General features: G+C 40.0%; 1 protein-coding gene across 2 annotated transcripts; it reads right to left on the reverse strand.

Annotated features, from left to right (window-relative positions):
* Positions 1 to 1,894: 1,894 nt before the first annotated feature.
* On the reverse strand, positions 1,895 to 10,171 carry SHISA3 (shisa family member 3). Of its 2 annotated transcripts, none has more exons than XM_075567204.1 (2): positions 9,091 to 10,171; positions 1,895 to 2,659 (listed from the first exon to the last, which is right to left on the reverse strand). In XM_075567204.1, exons 1-2 carry the CDS (start codon positions 9,356 to 9,358, stop codon positions 2,223 to 2,225), a joined length of 705 nt encoding a protein of 234 aa, XP_075423319.1. In that variant the 5' UTR covers positions 9,359 to 10,171; the 3' UTR covers positions 1,895 to 2,222. The 2 variants fall into 2 exon arrangements, with proteins under 2 accessions (XP_075423319.1, XP_075423329.1); XM_075567214.1 differs by lacking the exon at positions 9,091 to 10,171 and adding an exon at positions 7,577 to 8,229.
* Positions 10,172 to 12,117: the final 1,946 nt, after the last annotated feature.

The raw sequence follows: 12,117 nt of genomic DNA on the forward strand, positions 1-12,117 counted from the left end.
GTAGTAAGATTCAATGTAGCCAATTGTAGGAGAGCGCATTAGTCATTATTCAAGGGTCCAAGTGGTCAAGTATTAGTCTTCATATTATTTAAAACTGATGGATTATTTACATTTTGTACATTCCGAAACACTTCACATTAACAACAGAACATGTTTCGGAATGTCCAGAATGTATAGCATTCATCCTGTAGACACCCTCAATATAGTAAACATGTAGGAAACGATTTCATTTTATTCAATGTATTGTATGTTATATTGAGTTCTGACCGGACACAGACCTGTATATATGGTAAGAATTAATTATATTATAGACTATGTTCATCAAAGTATCCAAGCTGCAAACATGAAGCAAACAACTCAAATTTGATTCTTTTTTTTTTCTTGGATATATAGTGCTTATTTTCAGTTGAAGGGCTTTGATAAATAACTCCCAATTAACCCCTGTCCTGAATATATTTCAATCTGTTTTTCTGGTCCCTAATGCAAAGGGTAAAAAAGTGACTTGCCCATCACCACAAGGCGTTTCAAACTCAGATCATAGTTCCTGCTTCTAGGCCACTGAAATGTGTTTTGTTGATTTTGGCAATGTAGAAATTAAAGCAGCAGTACAAAATACTATATTCTAAGTTAGGGCTGGACTTCTTAGCACAGTCCACAGAGTGAGTCCTTGACCCCATATAAAATACAGTAGCTATGAGGCTGTACCCAGAAGTAGTTACTCATATTCTGTCAGACATTGATTGGACAGCTGGTATTAATGCTGCAAAGTTATGCTTGAAATGTGTCTGCAAACACAGTATAGTATTTGTTATTTTTCTACCAATGACAATTGGTCTAAATTGGATGCTATCGGGATTCACTAATAATCTGTGATAGCTAAAACATTTTTTTTAAACAGTTGTATTTTGATTCTTACCTTTCTTTTGTAACAACCACAGATGTGATTTTAAAAAATTAACTCATATATTATAGTTCACAGTGCTGAGATTTTAAAGAGTTTACTGTTAAATTATTTCGAAGGATCACTTATTAACAAACAATAATTTAGGGCAAAAATTATACATCTAAATGGCTAACCAATGTCTTATCTTAAGCTGTCACATTAAATCTTCCACTAAAGGAGGGGTATTTTATTAAATTAATATATATATATATATATATATATATATATATATATATATATATTAGGCTTTGCATTGTTGTTTAATACATCAATGGGGCAATGTAACAAACTCAGAAAACTGCATATCTCCTGTTAAAGTGATGTAAAGAGAAGGGTTTCAAGTGCCTTCTAGCCAAAATTCCAAGCCATGTAGAGTGAATATAATAAGTAGGATATTATAAGGATTTACAAGATGTCCATCAAACAGTAGTATCAATTTGCTGGCTTTTAGAGACGCAAGTCCTTGCTGCCCTATAAGGCCTCGGACATGGTCAAAAAGACAGTGCTGAACCGCGCTGAGGGGAAACATTATCCCTATGGGCACTGCTTTAGACGGCGCTTCCGCAGGCGTGCGGAGGCGTGTCGTATTGCAGCCGACAGAGAAATTTAAGTTTTCCCGCTGAGGGAAGTGCAGGGCCGGTCACGTGACTGCCAAAAGCCAATGGCAGTCCGTGACGTCGGCGCCGTGACGTGCTAGCCCCGCCTCCCCCCGCCTCACAAGTGCGCACGCTGACGCTCATGCAGGGACACAAAAAAGCTCCTGCTTGAGCAGGAGACCATGAGCGTCAGTGCTGCTCAGCGCTCTTCTTTTCACCATGTCCGAGACCTAAGCCAGTTCTTACTTACAGTATAGTATTGATTTATTTATGGGTAAGCAATGATCACCATTAAATCTAAGCGAATGAATTGACTTTCCCATCATCACCAGGCGTTTCAAACACAAAATAATACTGTATGTTGGTTTTTTTAATCTCCTTTCTTAGGTTAAATACATGGTAGACAAGCTGGGAGTTCATTGGCAATCTCAGTATTACTTTACAATGTTGCATGTTACTTTTCAGGGAGGGAGTAGGGGTCACAATAAGGAAAGGCTTCCCTAGTCATCGCCATTCTTGTTATTTTGTTGTTGACTTCAAACAAACAAAGATTACACTTTATATTTTAGGTGTTTGCACACAAATTGTAGCGTTCTATCCTTATTTCTTGGTAGTAGCGCCAAACCCTCAAAACAGGATGTGTCAATTTTCCCCCCACAAGTTGCTTCATTTAACTGCTTCTGTTAGCTCTGTCTGAAATCCGGACAGTTCTTGTTGGGCAGAGCTTCTTGCTGAAGAGGATACGAGAAATATTGGGTGGAGACCAGAAACGCAGGTGGTGGACTCAGGTGGATAGAGTGTGCAGATGAGTAGGGCGGAGGTGGTGATGATACAAGGCACCCAGGGTCTGCCCGGGACGAGGACAACCTGCACACAGAGCCTCCAGTCGATGTGGAGCTGGTAGCGGTGCTGGACTGTCTGGAGGGAGTCCTCAGGCTACTGCTCGTCAGGATCATGGGAAGAGTCTCTGTCGGGTAACTGCGCAGCGTGAACCTCATGGGCTGCTGAGATGTCTGTTTGGGCCTCAAACATGTGCAACAGTAAACAGCCACCAGAGATCCCACAATAATGAAGGCGATGAATGTGGAGGCAACAATCAGGAATGGGACATACACAGGCTCTGTAATAGTGAAGAGTGAAAAAATAGACATAAATAGCAATGTACCACAATCGGTAGCCTGTGATATTTTATAGCATTTCCAGTCGCATTTAAAATATATAAACAGACTCCTTACACATCTCTCAGAATGTTTAAATATATGGTGTTAATCTTTCACACATTGGTGACCCATGAATGGTGATGTGAATGGGGTAAGCTACAATTCGGAGGGGTTTAATTCCCTCCATCCCTTTTGTGGGATGTCACTGTCTGTTTCTTTCCTCTCTGCAAAGATCCATTCTTATATTATAATGTGCTTCTTGGGGACATTTATTATCACAGAAAACTTAGCTGAAAACTAGTGCAAAAAGTGGTGGGAAAACAGTGTTACATTTGTCAAGTAAACACAATCTCATTTAAAGCAGCAATCCCCCACCACTCCCAACCATTCCCAGAAACCTATGAGTTTAACTCAAATAATGTTACTATACTGCACCTTGAGCATGCTTTGCACTTTATTAATTTTTTTAAACAATGTTTTTGTAGTGTTGTCTGAGTGACCTTACACTGCAATTGGCTCTGGGGAGAGCTTCATTTTAACCTCCCAGACAATTATTATTATGCTTTATTTGTAAAGTGCCAACATATTCTGCAGGGCGGTACAATGGGGGAACATTGTGACATTGATTACATAAACTGAGTAACATACAAGTAAGGACAAACAAGTGCAAACAGATACAGTGAGTAATGAGGGCCCTGGTCCTGAGAGTTTACAATCTAGAGGGAGAAAGGGGCATTGTTGGAACAGAAGGTAAAGTGGCTGCTCGTCATGGGGGTGGAGTATGCATCAGGTTGGAGTATGGTCCAGCCACACTGCTGGATCTATTAAGGTTTGGGGTGTGTGGATGTTGGCGAGCGTTCTATAGCATGGAGTTTGGTTCAGCTGCACAGCTGGTACAGTAGGGTTGGTGGGGGGGGATGTTAGGAATATGCCAGATAGGCTTCTTTAAAAAGAGTCTTTAAAGAGTTTTTGACTGTGTGAATGCTGGGGGAGAGTCTGATGGCATGTGGTAGGGAATTCCAGAGAGAGGGGGCAGGACGGTGTGGGCGTTTATGGATACATTTGTGATGTACGAGGGGCAGCATCGTTGAGAGCTTTGTATGTAAGAAATAGGGGTTTAAATGCTTATCTTCTGAACAAAGCATCGAATTAAAAAAAATAAAAACATCTTTATTTTCAATGTACACAAGGAGGTGTTGTTAGATGCACGTAATATAATTGGATACATGAATATCGGAGGGCTGTGTCCTCTAAGGTGTAATATCGATTGTGGTTTAGTAAAGAACCCCCCTAATGTGCCTTACTATTGTTCTTTCTTTTTGTGAAATACTATAACAACTGCAGTTGAGCTGGTATTATTGCCTTGTTTACTGCGGAAAGGTGTCTAAACTTAGAAAAGGTCCTTCCATTTGACCCAGACATGCTGCATGTTTAATACAGTCTGCTCTGTGCAGTGACAGAGCGGATTAAAACTGGGACATCTGAGAACAATTCTATTACAAATTTGTTGAGCTGTGCAAACACATTGTAGGTGTCGCTGCTCCCTCTGGCCTGCACCCTGCAGGCAGCCTCACATGTCCCATCCAGTCCACACAGTGCAAGCTGCTAAGCTACCTGAGGCCGAGGAGGAAGCGAACACTTTCACACCATAAATAATGAGGCAGTGTTGCTTTCCAACATCAACACACTGTAATGTAACCAGGAGGGGAAACACATGGATAAAGCATAGGAAAAAAACCTGAGTGATCACACAAAAATCAAGTGTTATTTTCTCTCCCCGTACCCCTCTCCCCCACCCTCTCTCTCCCCACTCCCTCTTTCTCTCTCCCCACTCCCTCTTTATCTCTCCCCACTCCCTCTTTCTCTCTCCCCCTCCCTCTCTCTCCCTCTCGTCCTCTGAACTCTTTTCTGGAGTGCACTCAAATGTATTACAGGGCATATGAGCTGCTAAATGCCTTTGGGAATACTCTGAGGTTGTATTGTGACCTGAGTGAAATATTTTGATAGCATTCTTATAAGTATCTATTTAGCTGCATATACCGATCTGCTTTGTACAGTGCACGATACACTGGCAATTCTGCCTCACAAAGAATCCTTTATGAGCGGCCCCTGCTCTCACTGCTTCACTTTCACTGGTGGAAAACTGACAAAGGATTACAGGTCCCTCAAGCATTAAGATAAAAGTTACACTTTAAAACCCTCACGTGTAATACTTTGTTCTCTCTGGCACACAAGGGGTTAAATATCTCAGAAATAAGAAGACTCGCATGCCAGGATTCAGGAAGCTCCGGTGTGGGGTATTGCACCGGGATCCGGTGGTAACTGTTATTCAATGGCAGCTATCTTCAGATCTGGGTGCAATACCCCGAGTTGCAGCTTGATGAATCCCTGACAGGTGTAAAAACAAAAATTGTGAAAAGTCCAAGTGCTGAGAAAAAAAAATTGACGTGTACAAAATGATTTCCCAATAAACTAGTGGGAAAATAGGGTATTTTAAAACATATACTTTTACATAGCTGGGAATACAAGTGTGCTCAAATTTTGAATTATTGCCACTTTTATTTAAATGTATGTCTTGTCTTCAGAAACAGAATCAAATGAGACCTTTAAACTATTTCAATGCCGTACCCATCAGATGGGTCAGCTGTGACTGGTTTTGTGAGTGTCACTGATTTGGAGACAGTCATGCTGATATTTAGCATAATCTTTCCCATAGATTTCCATTAAAACCCCACTTCTGAGAGATGTTGGCCCTTGAAAGTTGTCATCTCTAAACCATGTTAATCCAGCTGCAGTTGTGCCAACATCATTAGCACTTAATTCTAGGCAATATCATTTCATGTATTTTTAAGAGAAGATTCAAAACTCTAAATCCTGTCTTAAAATGCAACATTCATTCATAAGAAATTAGTAGCCATTCTTGTTATCAGTACTTAAACACTTGTCAATGGATGTAACCTAAACCATTTCTGTATATTTCTATTTTCCGTGACTTTATAAATTCCTGATGATAAAACCCAGAGAGACAAGATTATTAGTGCAACTGTATATAAACGTTTATCTGCTTTAAAAAAAAAGGACGTAATTCTGGTGGGGAAAAAACAGCACCAGATTAACCTCAAATTTTATTGAAAGAAAAAAATATGAATTTAAAACAGATTATAACAGGGAGATTATGGTACAAGATATGATTTTTAGCAAAACCTCAATGGGATATAAAAATGTTAAAAGAAGAAGAATCATTTGGAATTATTTTGGACAAATATAGTGTTGCTTCACTTGTGTTACCAAATACGGAATAATAATCTCTACAATGGAAATGTCCATATAAAACTAAATCGAGGTATACTCTCTGTGAGGTATTGTAGGTCCTGGATATACCATTACAGGGCTCACTCTGGGATAGTTTGGCCAACTCTGACACCCCTTAATGTATTGTAGATCGTATACATTTCTTAACAGAGGAGCTTCTAAAGAGTTTATGACTTTAACTCCTACTGTGGATTAATAGTCTAAGTAAAACAAAGGGCATTCAAAACACGGAATTCCTTTTTAAAGGAGCAATAAATGAACTCAGCCTTGAGATCACAGTGTTAGTGCATACAAAGATACTGTTACTATGATACACACTTTTAGTGAGAGTTAAAAAAAAAAGGTTAAACCCCCATTTGCACAAATATACCAGCCATTGAAAGAGGCAATCCAAGCAGCACTTAAAGAAAATAATAATAATACATACAGTCTTTGATTACCTTTATTGAAAACTAATTACCTAAACTGCCGATTGATTTGTTCTCCCATGATCGATCAGCAAAGATTCTGCCTCTCAGGGTTCACTAAATGGCTGCCTTCAGTTTCATTAACTCCTTCAGTCACTGTAACTCAGCAGTTACAATGTATTCTTATATGAATAAGGTAACATTATCTATTGTTACAGTTTGCAGCTCAAACTGCTGGGAATATTGGCAACAAATTATCACAAACGGGAAAGTGTTACAAATATCTTGCACTGCTTGGAAAGTGTGCTGACGCCTGCTATAGAAATCAAAGGATGCTCAGTATATTAAACCTCATTAAAAATAGCATTAAGAGTTGAATACTAATAAAACATGCAGTAAATATTATTTAATACTACAGAACAGATTTTTTTTTAAAACACATCTAGGATATTGTTTGGATTACCTCTTTAATGAAAAATAACTGATCACAATTAATAGGATAGTTCCATATCCCATTTGAAAAACATTTATCAAAATCCTAGGAGAGCAATTGAACCCACAATATTTACTTTGTGGGGAAATTACTTTATGGGGGGGGGGGGTTTGCATCAGGTTTAAGAAAATATTATAGTCAATAGAATGGTGCATTTTAAACAGAAAAGTGTTACAGCTCCAATACTATGATGCAACTGTTATATTAAAAGGAGCACGTTCTTCTAGTGACCCAACGCCTTACAGTGCTTCTCCTATTTATTAAGCACATTTGTGTAAGTTTTTGAAACCTTACACAAAAGTGAAGTTATGCTATGCAGTAGTTGCAAAAGCTCATGCATCTGCTTTGAATATTCAACAGACGTAATGAATACACACAACATAGGAATACTTGTGTTGCTGTTACTTTTTTACATCTTTACCCAATAAATACACTTTTATATTTCCTAAACCTAATCTTGTTAAAACTGTTGTAACAAAACGGCCTAACATAACTCCAAAGTTTTGGAAACCCAAAGGTGACAGATTACCACGGCCAGTTTTAATATGATAGAGATTTTGCAGTGACAAGGTGTTATGTTGCTGCCAGACTGGGACACAAAAATGAATAGCGGAAAGGCATGGACTCTTCCAAATACAGGGATTTTGTGCTCAGTGTTGACTAACCTTCTGAGCTTCCCTTGTGCACATTCCGAGAATGCATGAAGTCTTTCTGCCTCTTGCATGTTCTTCCAGTCATACTCGAAGGAGAACCCTGTGAGGCTTGAAAGCTTGTTGGTCCAATCAAATGTATCATACTACTGTACCAACTCCTTCTCCCTTTACACCCATGTCTGCTGGAAGGCTTTCCCATGCATCCACTACTTCCAGTGAACATGTACTCCCTTTCATGCCCATTAAATCTACTGCCTTCCAGATTAAAAGCATGATGTTTGTCCTGGTGTTTCTATTTCTATAAAAAGTTCTTCCATGATGTGCCTTATTTATGGCTGATGTTGGTGGGGCAAATTGACAAGTCATATGGAACATGTATTTTAACAGCATTGCATTACACTACTTTGCATTGGTATGTAATACTGGATATGAGATAATAGGAAATGTATGAGACACAAGATAATTTAATGATAGTGTCTCTCATCTCTCATAGTTTTCTCCACTTAAGTTGCCAAGTCTAGCAAACACCTATTTACCTAACAACCGCAATCAAACTTGATAGGTTTATTAATCCCACATACAGTAAAGAACATAATAATGAACTACTTGAAGCCTGCATGATATTAATGCTTGCTTCTTAATGGTGATCTATATATAATATACTTTCACTTATTGAAGATGGTGTATGTTGAATTAGATACTTTTGCTTTGCTTCTATGGTGCTATGTTATGATGCAGTTTAGAAGCCTGAACTAAAATAAAAAAAAACAGCACCCAGAGCATTTAATTTGATTTTTTTTTATGGCTGCATCACCCCCTTTAAGACCTGAAGGAAAGGAGATTTCACCCGCACTAAAGGAACAGGTTCTTTACAGTAAGGGCAGTTAAAGTGTGGAATTCATTACCCATGGAGACAGTGATAGCAGATACAATAGATATATATTTTTTAAAAGGTTGGACATCTTTTTAGAAAGGAAAGGTATACAGGGATATACCAAATAAGTAAACATGGGAAGGATGTTGATCCAGGGAGGAATCTGATTGCCAATATTTGGAGTCAGGAAGGAATTTATTTCTTCCCTTATTAGACATAATTGGGGGTTTTCTTTGCCAGCCTCTGGATGAATATACTGTAAATACAAATATAGAATGAGTATCTCTGTCGTCTAAATTTAACAAAGGTTGAGCTCCATGGACGTCTTTTTTTTCAACCTCATTTACTAGAGCGTGCAACTCTAATGTAACACCTGACTTTTAAACAATTACTATTTTAATGTTACTTGGGTTTGTTTATCAAAGTCTCACTCATGCAATACTGGTGCAAAAAAATAAACAATGAGAAATAAGAGCCAGGTTTCATTTTCCGCAGGTATTTGCCTGGTTCTATTTTAACCAGATCCGAAGTCAGTAGACTTTGATACACAGACCCAGTCTGTGCAGCAGCCCCGCATCACGTGGTGCGCGGTACGGCCTCAGAGCCGCCCCCTGGAACCCTGCCCTAGGAGTGCGCGCGCGGGAACACTCACGCGCCGTGACGCCGGTGTTCTGCAGCTCGCGATCGTTGGTGCAGCTGCCTTGGTCCACGCGAGCGTCCGAGGCGGCGCAGCAGTAGCGCAGGGTGCACGAGCCGCAGCAAATGATGGCGTCCAAAGTGTCAAAATCCTCCGGGCATTGGAAGCCTGCTTGGTAGTTCCCAGCAGCGTCCACCCAGCCGTGACAGTACTCGCCCTGTGCCCCTGCAGTGCCCCAGCTGCACGCAAACAAGCCGAACATTAAGTAGCACAGCCACTCCATGGTGAGGGGGGTGGGGGGCAGCGGCTACTCGCCTGTGCAGAAGTTTAGTGCAAAGTGGAGTCACGCTGCCCGCCTCAATCTATGGCACCGAGCAGCTGTCTGGAGATTGGTACTCCTCCTGGGTCCTTAGAAATTCCGACAGCATCATTCATCCATAGAGTATGTAAACGTACACTCCATATACATGCTAGTATGCACAAGCAGCACTCGGGAGATGGATATACCGCTGCTGTACTTTTCAGCTCATGGAAAGCTCATGATTCCTTGGTACAAGTCCCTCGCCTCTTCCAAACAGCAACATGTTGTGCGGTGCCACTGTGCCAGTGCCATTTGAATTATGCCGCTCTTGTGAAGCGATCCGGCAAAATGCCCCGTGTAGAACAAGGGTTTATTACGTGCATCGTGGCAACACTGGCAGCTTCCAAGAAGAAAATAACTTCTCGGTGTCTTGTTCTGTGAGCGTTTCAAATATTCCTTGTTCTACACGCAGCTTCGGAAATCAGATCTGCACCACTATCCAAACTCCCAATGCGGCTCTGGCATTTGAGGGCATCATTTTGTTAGGCTAGGTGTGGGCTGGAGAGCCGTGCTGCTGCTGCTGCTGCTGTGCTCGCAGACACACTTCACTAGGGAGCCCTGGCTGTAGGTTGCTGCTTTCTCTCATCTGAAGGCAGCCTCTGGTGGTCTCCCTGTGTCCATGTCTGGCAGGCGGTGTTGGAGCCCCCCGGCTGTCACTCCCAGCCCCTGAGGTCACAAGGCAGCTAATGAGAGCAGCTCCCTGCCACTCACTGCTCACCATTGTCACCAGCACAGAGGCAGCTCTCAGCTTCCCTAGGGAGCAGTCACACAATGAAATCCAGCATACAAGCCCCCCTCATTACTCAGAATTTATTTTTAAATGCAGGCTAATTTGAAGTGGATTTGACTCAAAGGAAACCAGCCCCATTCATTCTCAGCACAGTTGTTTCTCAGAAGGTCTCAGAATTATTCTAATATATATTTCGGGTCTCAAGATGTAAAAGTGTATAATTTATCTGATTTTAATGATGTCATTCTCATTTCCTCCTATGAAGGTTTTCTTAATCCCTGAAATACACTTATTATGCACACTCCTAAATTAAAAGCAAGAGTAATAGTAAAAAAATAAATAATTCATACTATTAATGGATTAAAGTTTGAGTGACCACCTGGTGCCAGATTATCAGTGGCACTCCTGCCAGTTTAGATTTTACGCTTTTCATTCCAAAAAATGCGTGGAAAGGAAACTGACAATGCACACATCTTTACCAGGTCTGAGAGTTGCAGAACTATGACTAAGTCTGGCTATGTTTAATTTGGAGCCAGAGGTTCGCCTTAATAAAAGTCAGGTGTGTATTGCTTGTATTATTAATGAGCAATTTCTAATGGACTTTGAAGCAATTATTGGGCTAATTCTCTTACATGGACAAGTTTGGTTCTCCCATTTTTCGGTAAAAACTATAGACAGTAATGGTGATACAATACACCAAAAGCCATCATTAAAGTAGTTAATTATTAGATGTTGAATACATTAACGTTTTAATAACTAATCTTGTTAATTACGTTATTTAAAACAAAATATTATCACTTAAATCCTGATATAAGGCATACAATAGTTTTATGCAATCCCAAACTGATTCCTAAAAACACACAATTAAAAAAGGTGAAATATATTAAACACTGCAATCTGTCTGCTATCCAGACACATCATGATCAAACTGTTGGTTCCAATTCTGCGTGACTTGGTTTATTTGACACCATTCTCAAAACCTCTAGCAGTTTTCAATCCCAGATATGAATCGATGTAAAATATCTCTGTGGGCCTCAAATATGGATACCATTGTCATTTTCAAATACATTCCTTAGAAATCCTCAACATCAATGCTTTCACTTCATTGTAAAACCCTAACATACAGTTTGGGTATAGATCTTTCAATATTATCTCACCTCTCTCATGTGTTTACATTTATTGATTGCACATAAAACATATATAAACTCCAAATGTATTGAATAATTATAAAGCATAATACAAAAAACTTATAGCTAAAAGTTTTACTGATTTAATATTTATTAATTTGTGGCTTCAAGTGGCTTTCATGATGTTGCATCACAACATGTGAGAGTTGTTTCGCTGTTTGATCCGCTTCCTTTTTTCTCTCCATATTTTTCTAAATTAACCTTCCATAACAATCACATTGTTGGAAACAAGGCTCGTTACCTACAATTTACAAACAGCGTGGAAGGGGCAGCCCGAGAAAATGTGACATCTGTTCCCATGCGCTTTCTGACCTATTCTCAGTTGGCAGGATAATAGCGATCTACTTAGTACAAGGAATTGCTCATTAGAAGAGATGCATACAAAGAGTACACTCATTCTTATATGCATGGGAGACTTGTTTTGAAATAACTTGCAAAATAATAATAGTTAACCTTTCACTTCAGTTGGGGCCTGAAGTATCCTTGAGTGTGCTTTAGTTTGTCAAAAGTCAAAAAGCTTGTGCCATGAATGTATCCATTTAAAACCGCATTCCAAGCTGGGCATCCCCCCCCTTTTTTAAATGTATTTTCCCATAGGATTGAAGCAGGGGGTCTCCGGAGCTGAACCCCATTAATTTCAGCTCCGGGGACCCCTGCTTCCGAAGATATTTACCTCCATAGGGGGTGCCTGTAGCCGCTCCGGCTCGCTAGCAGGTGTTCACATAATGGCCACTTTTCAAAGCTCCTGTATCCTACTTGCCAAT

The sequence above is a fragment of the Ascaphus truei genome, chromosome 1, assembly GCF_040206685.1.
Source record: "Ascaphus truei isolate aAscTru1 chromosome 1, aAscTru1.hap1, whole genome shotgun sequence".
NCBI classification, from domain to species: domain Eukaryota; kingdom Metazoa; phylum Chordata; class Amphibia; order Anura; family Ascaphidae; genus Ascaphus; species Ascaphus truei.

Excerpts from the sequence above, each read along its gene's own strand:
- SHISA3 (XM_075567204.1), bottom strand. The coding sequence starts at position 9,358 with ATGGAGTGGCTGTGCTACTTAATGTTCGGCTTGTTTGCGTGCAGCTGG. Across the intron at positions 2,660-9,090 it reads GAACACCGGCGTCACGGCGC|AGCCTGTGTATGTCCCATTC; the intron begins GTGAGTGTTCCC and ends TCACTATTACAG.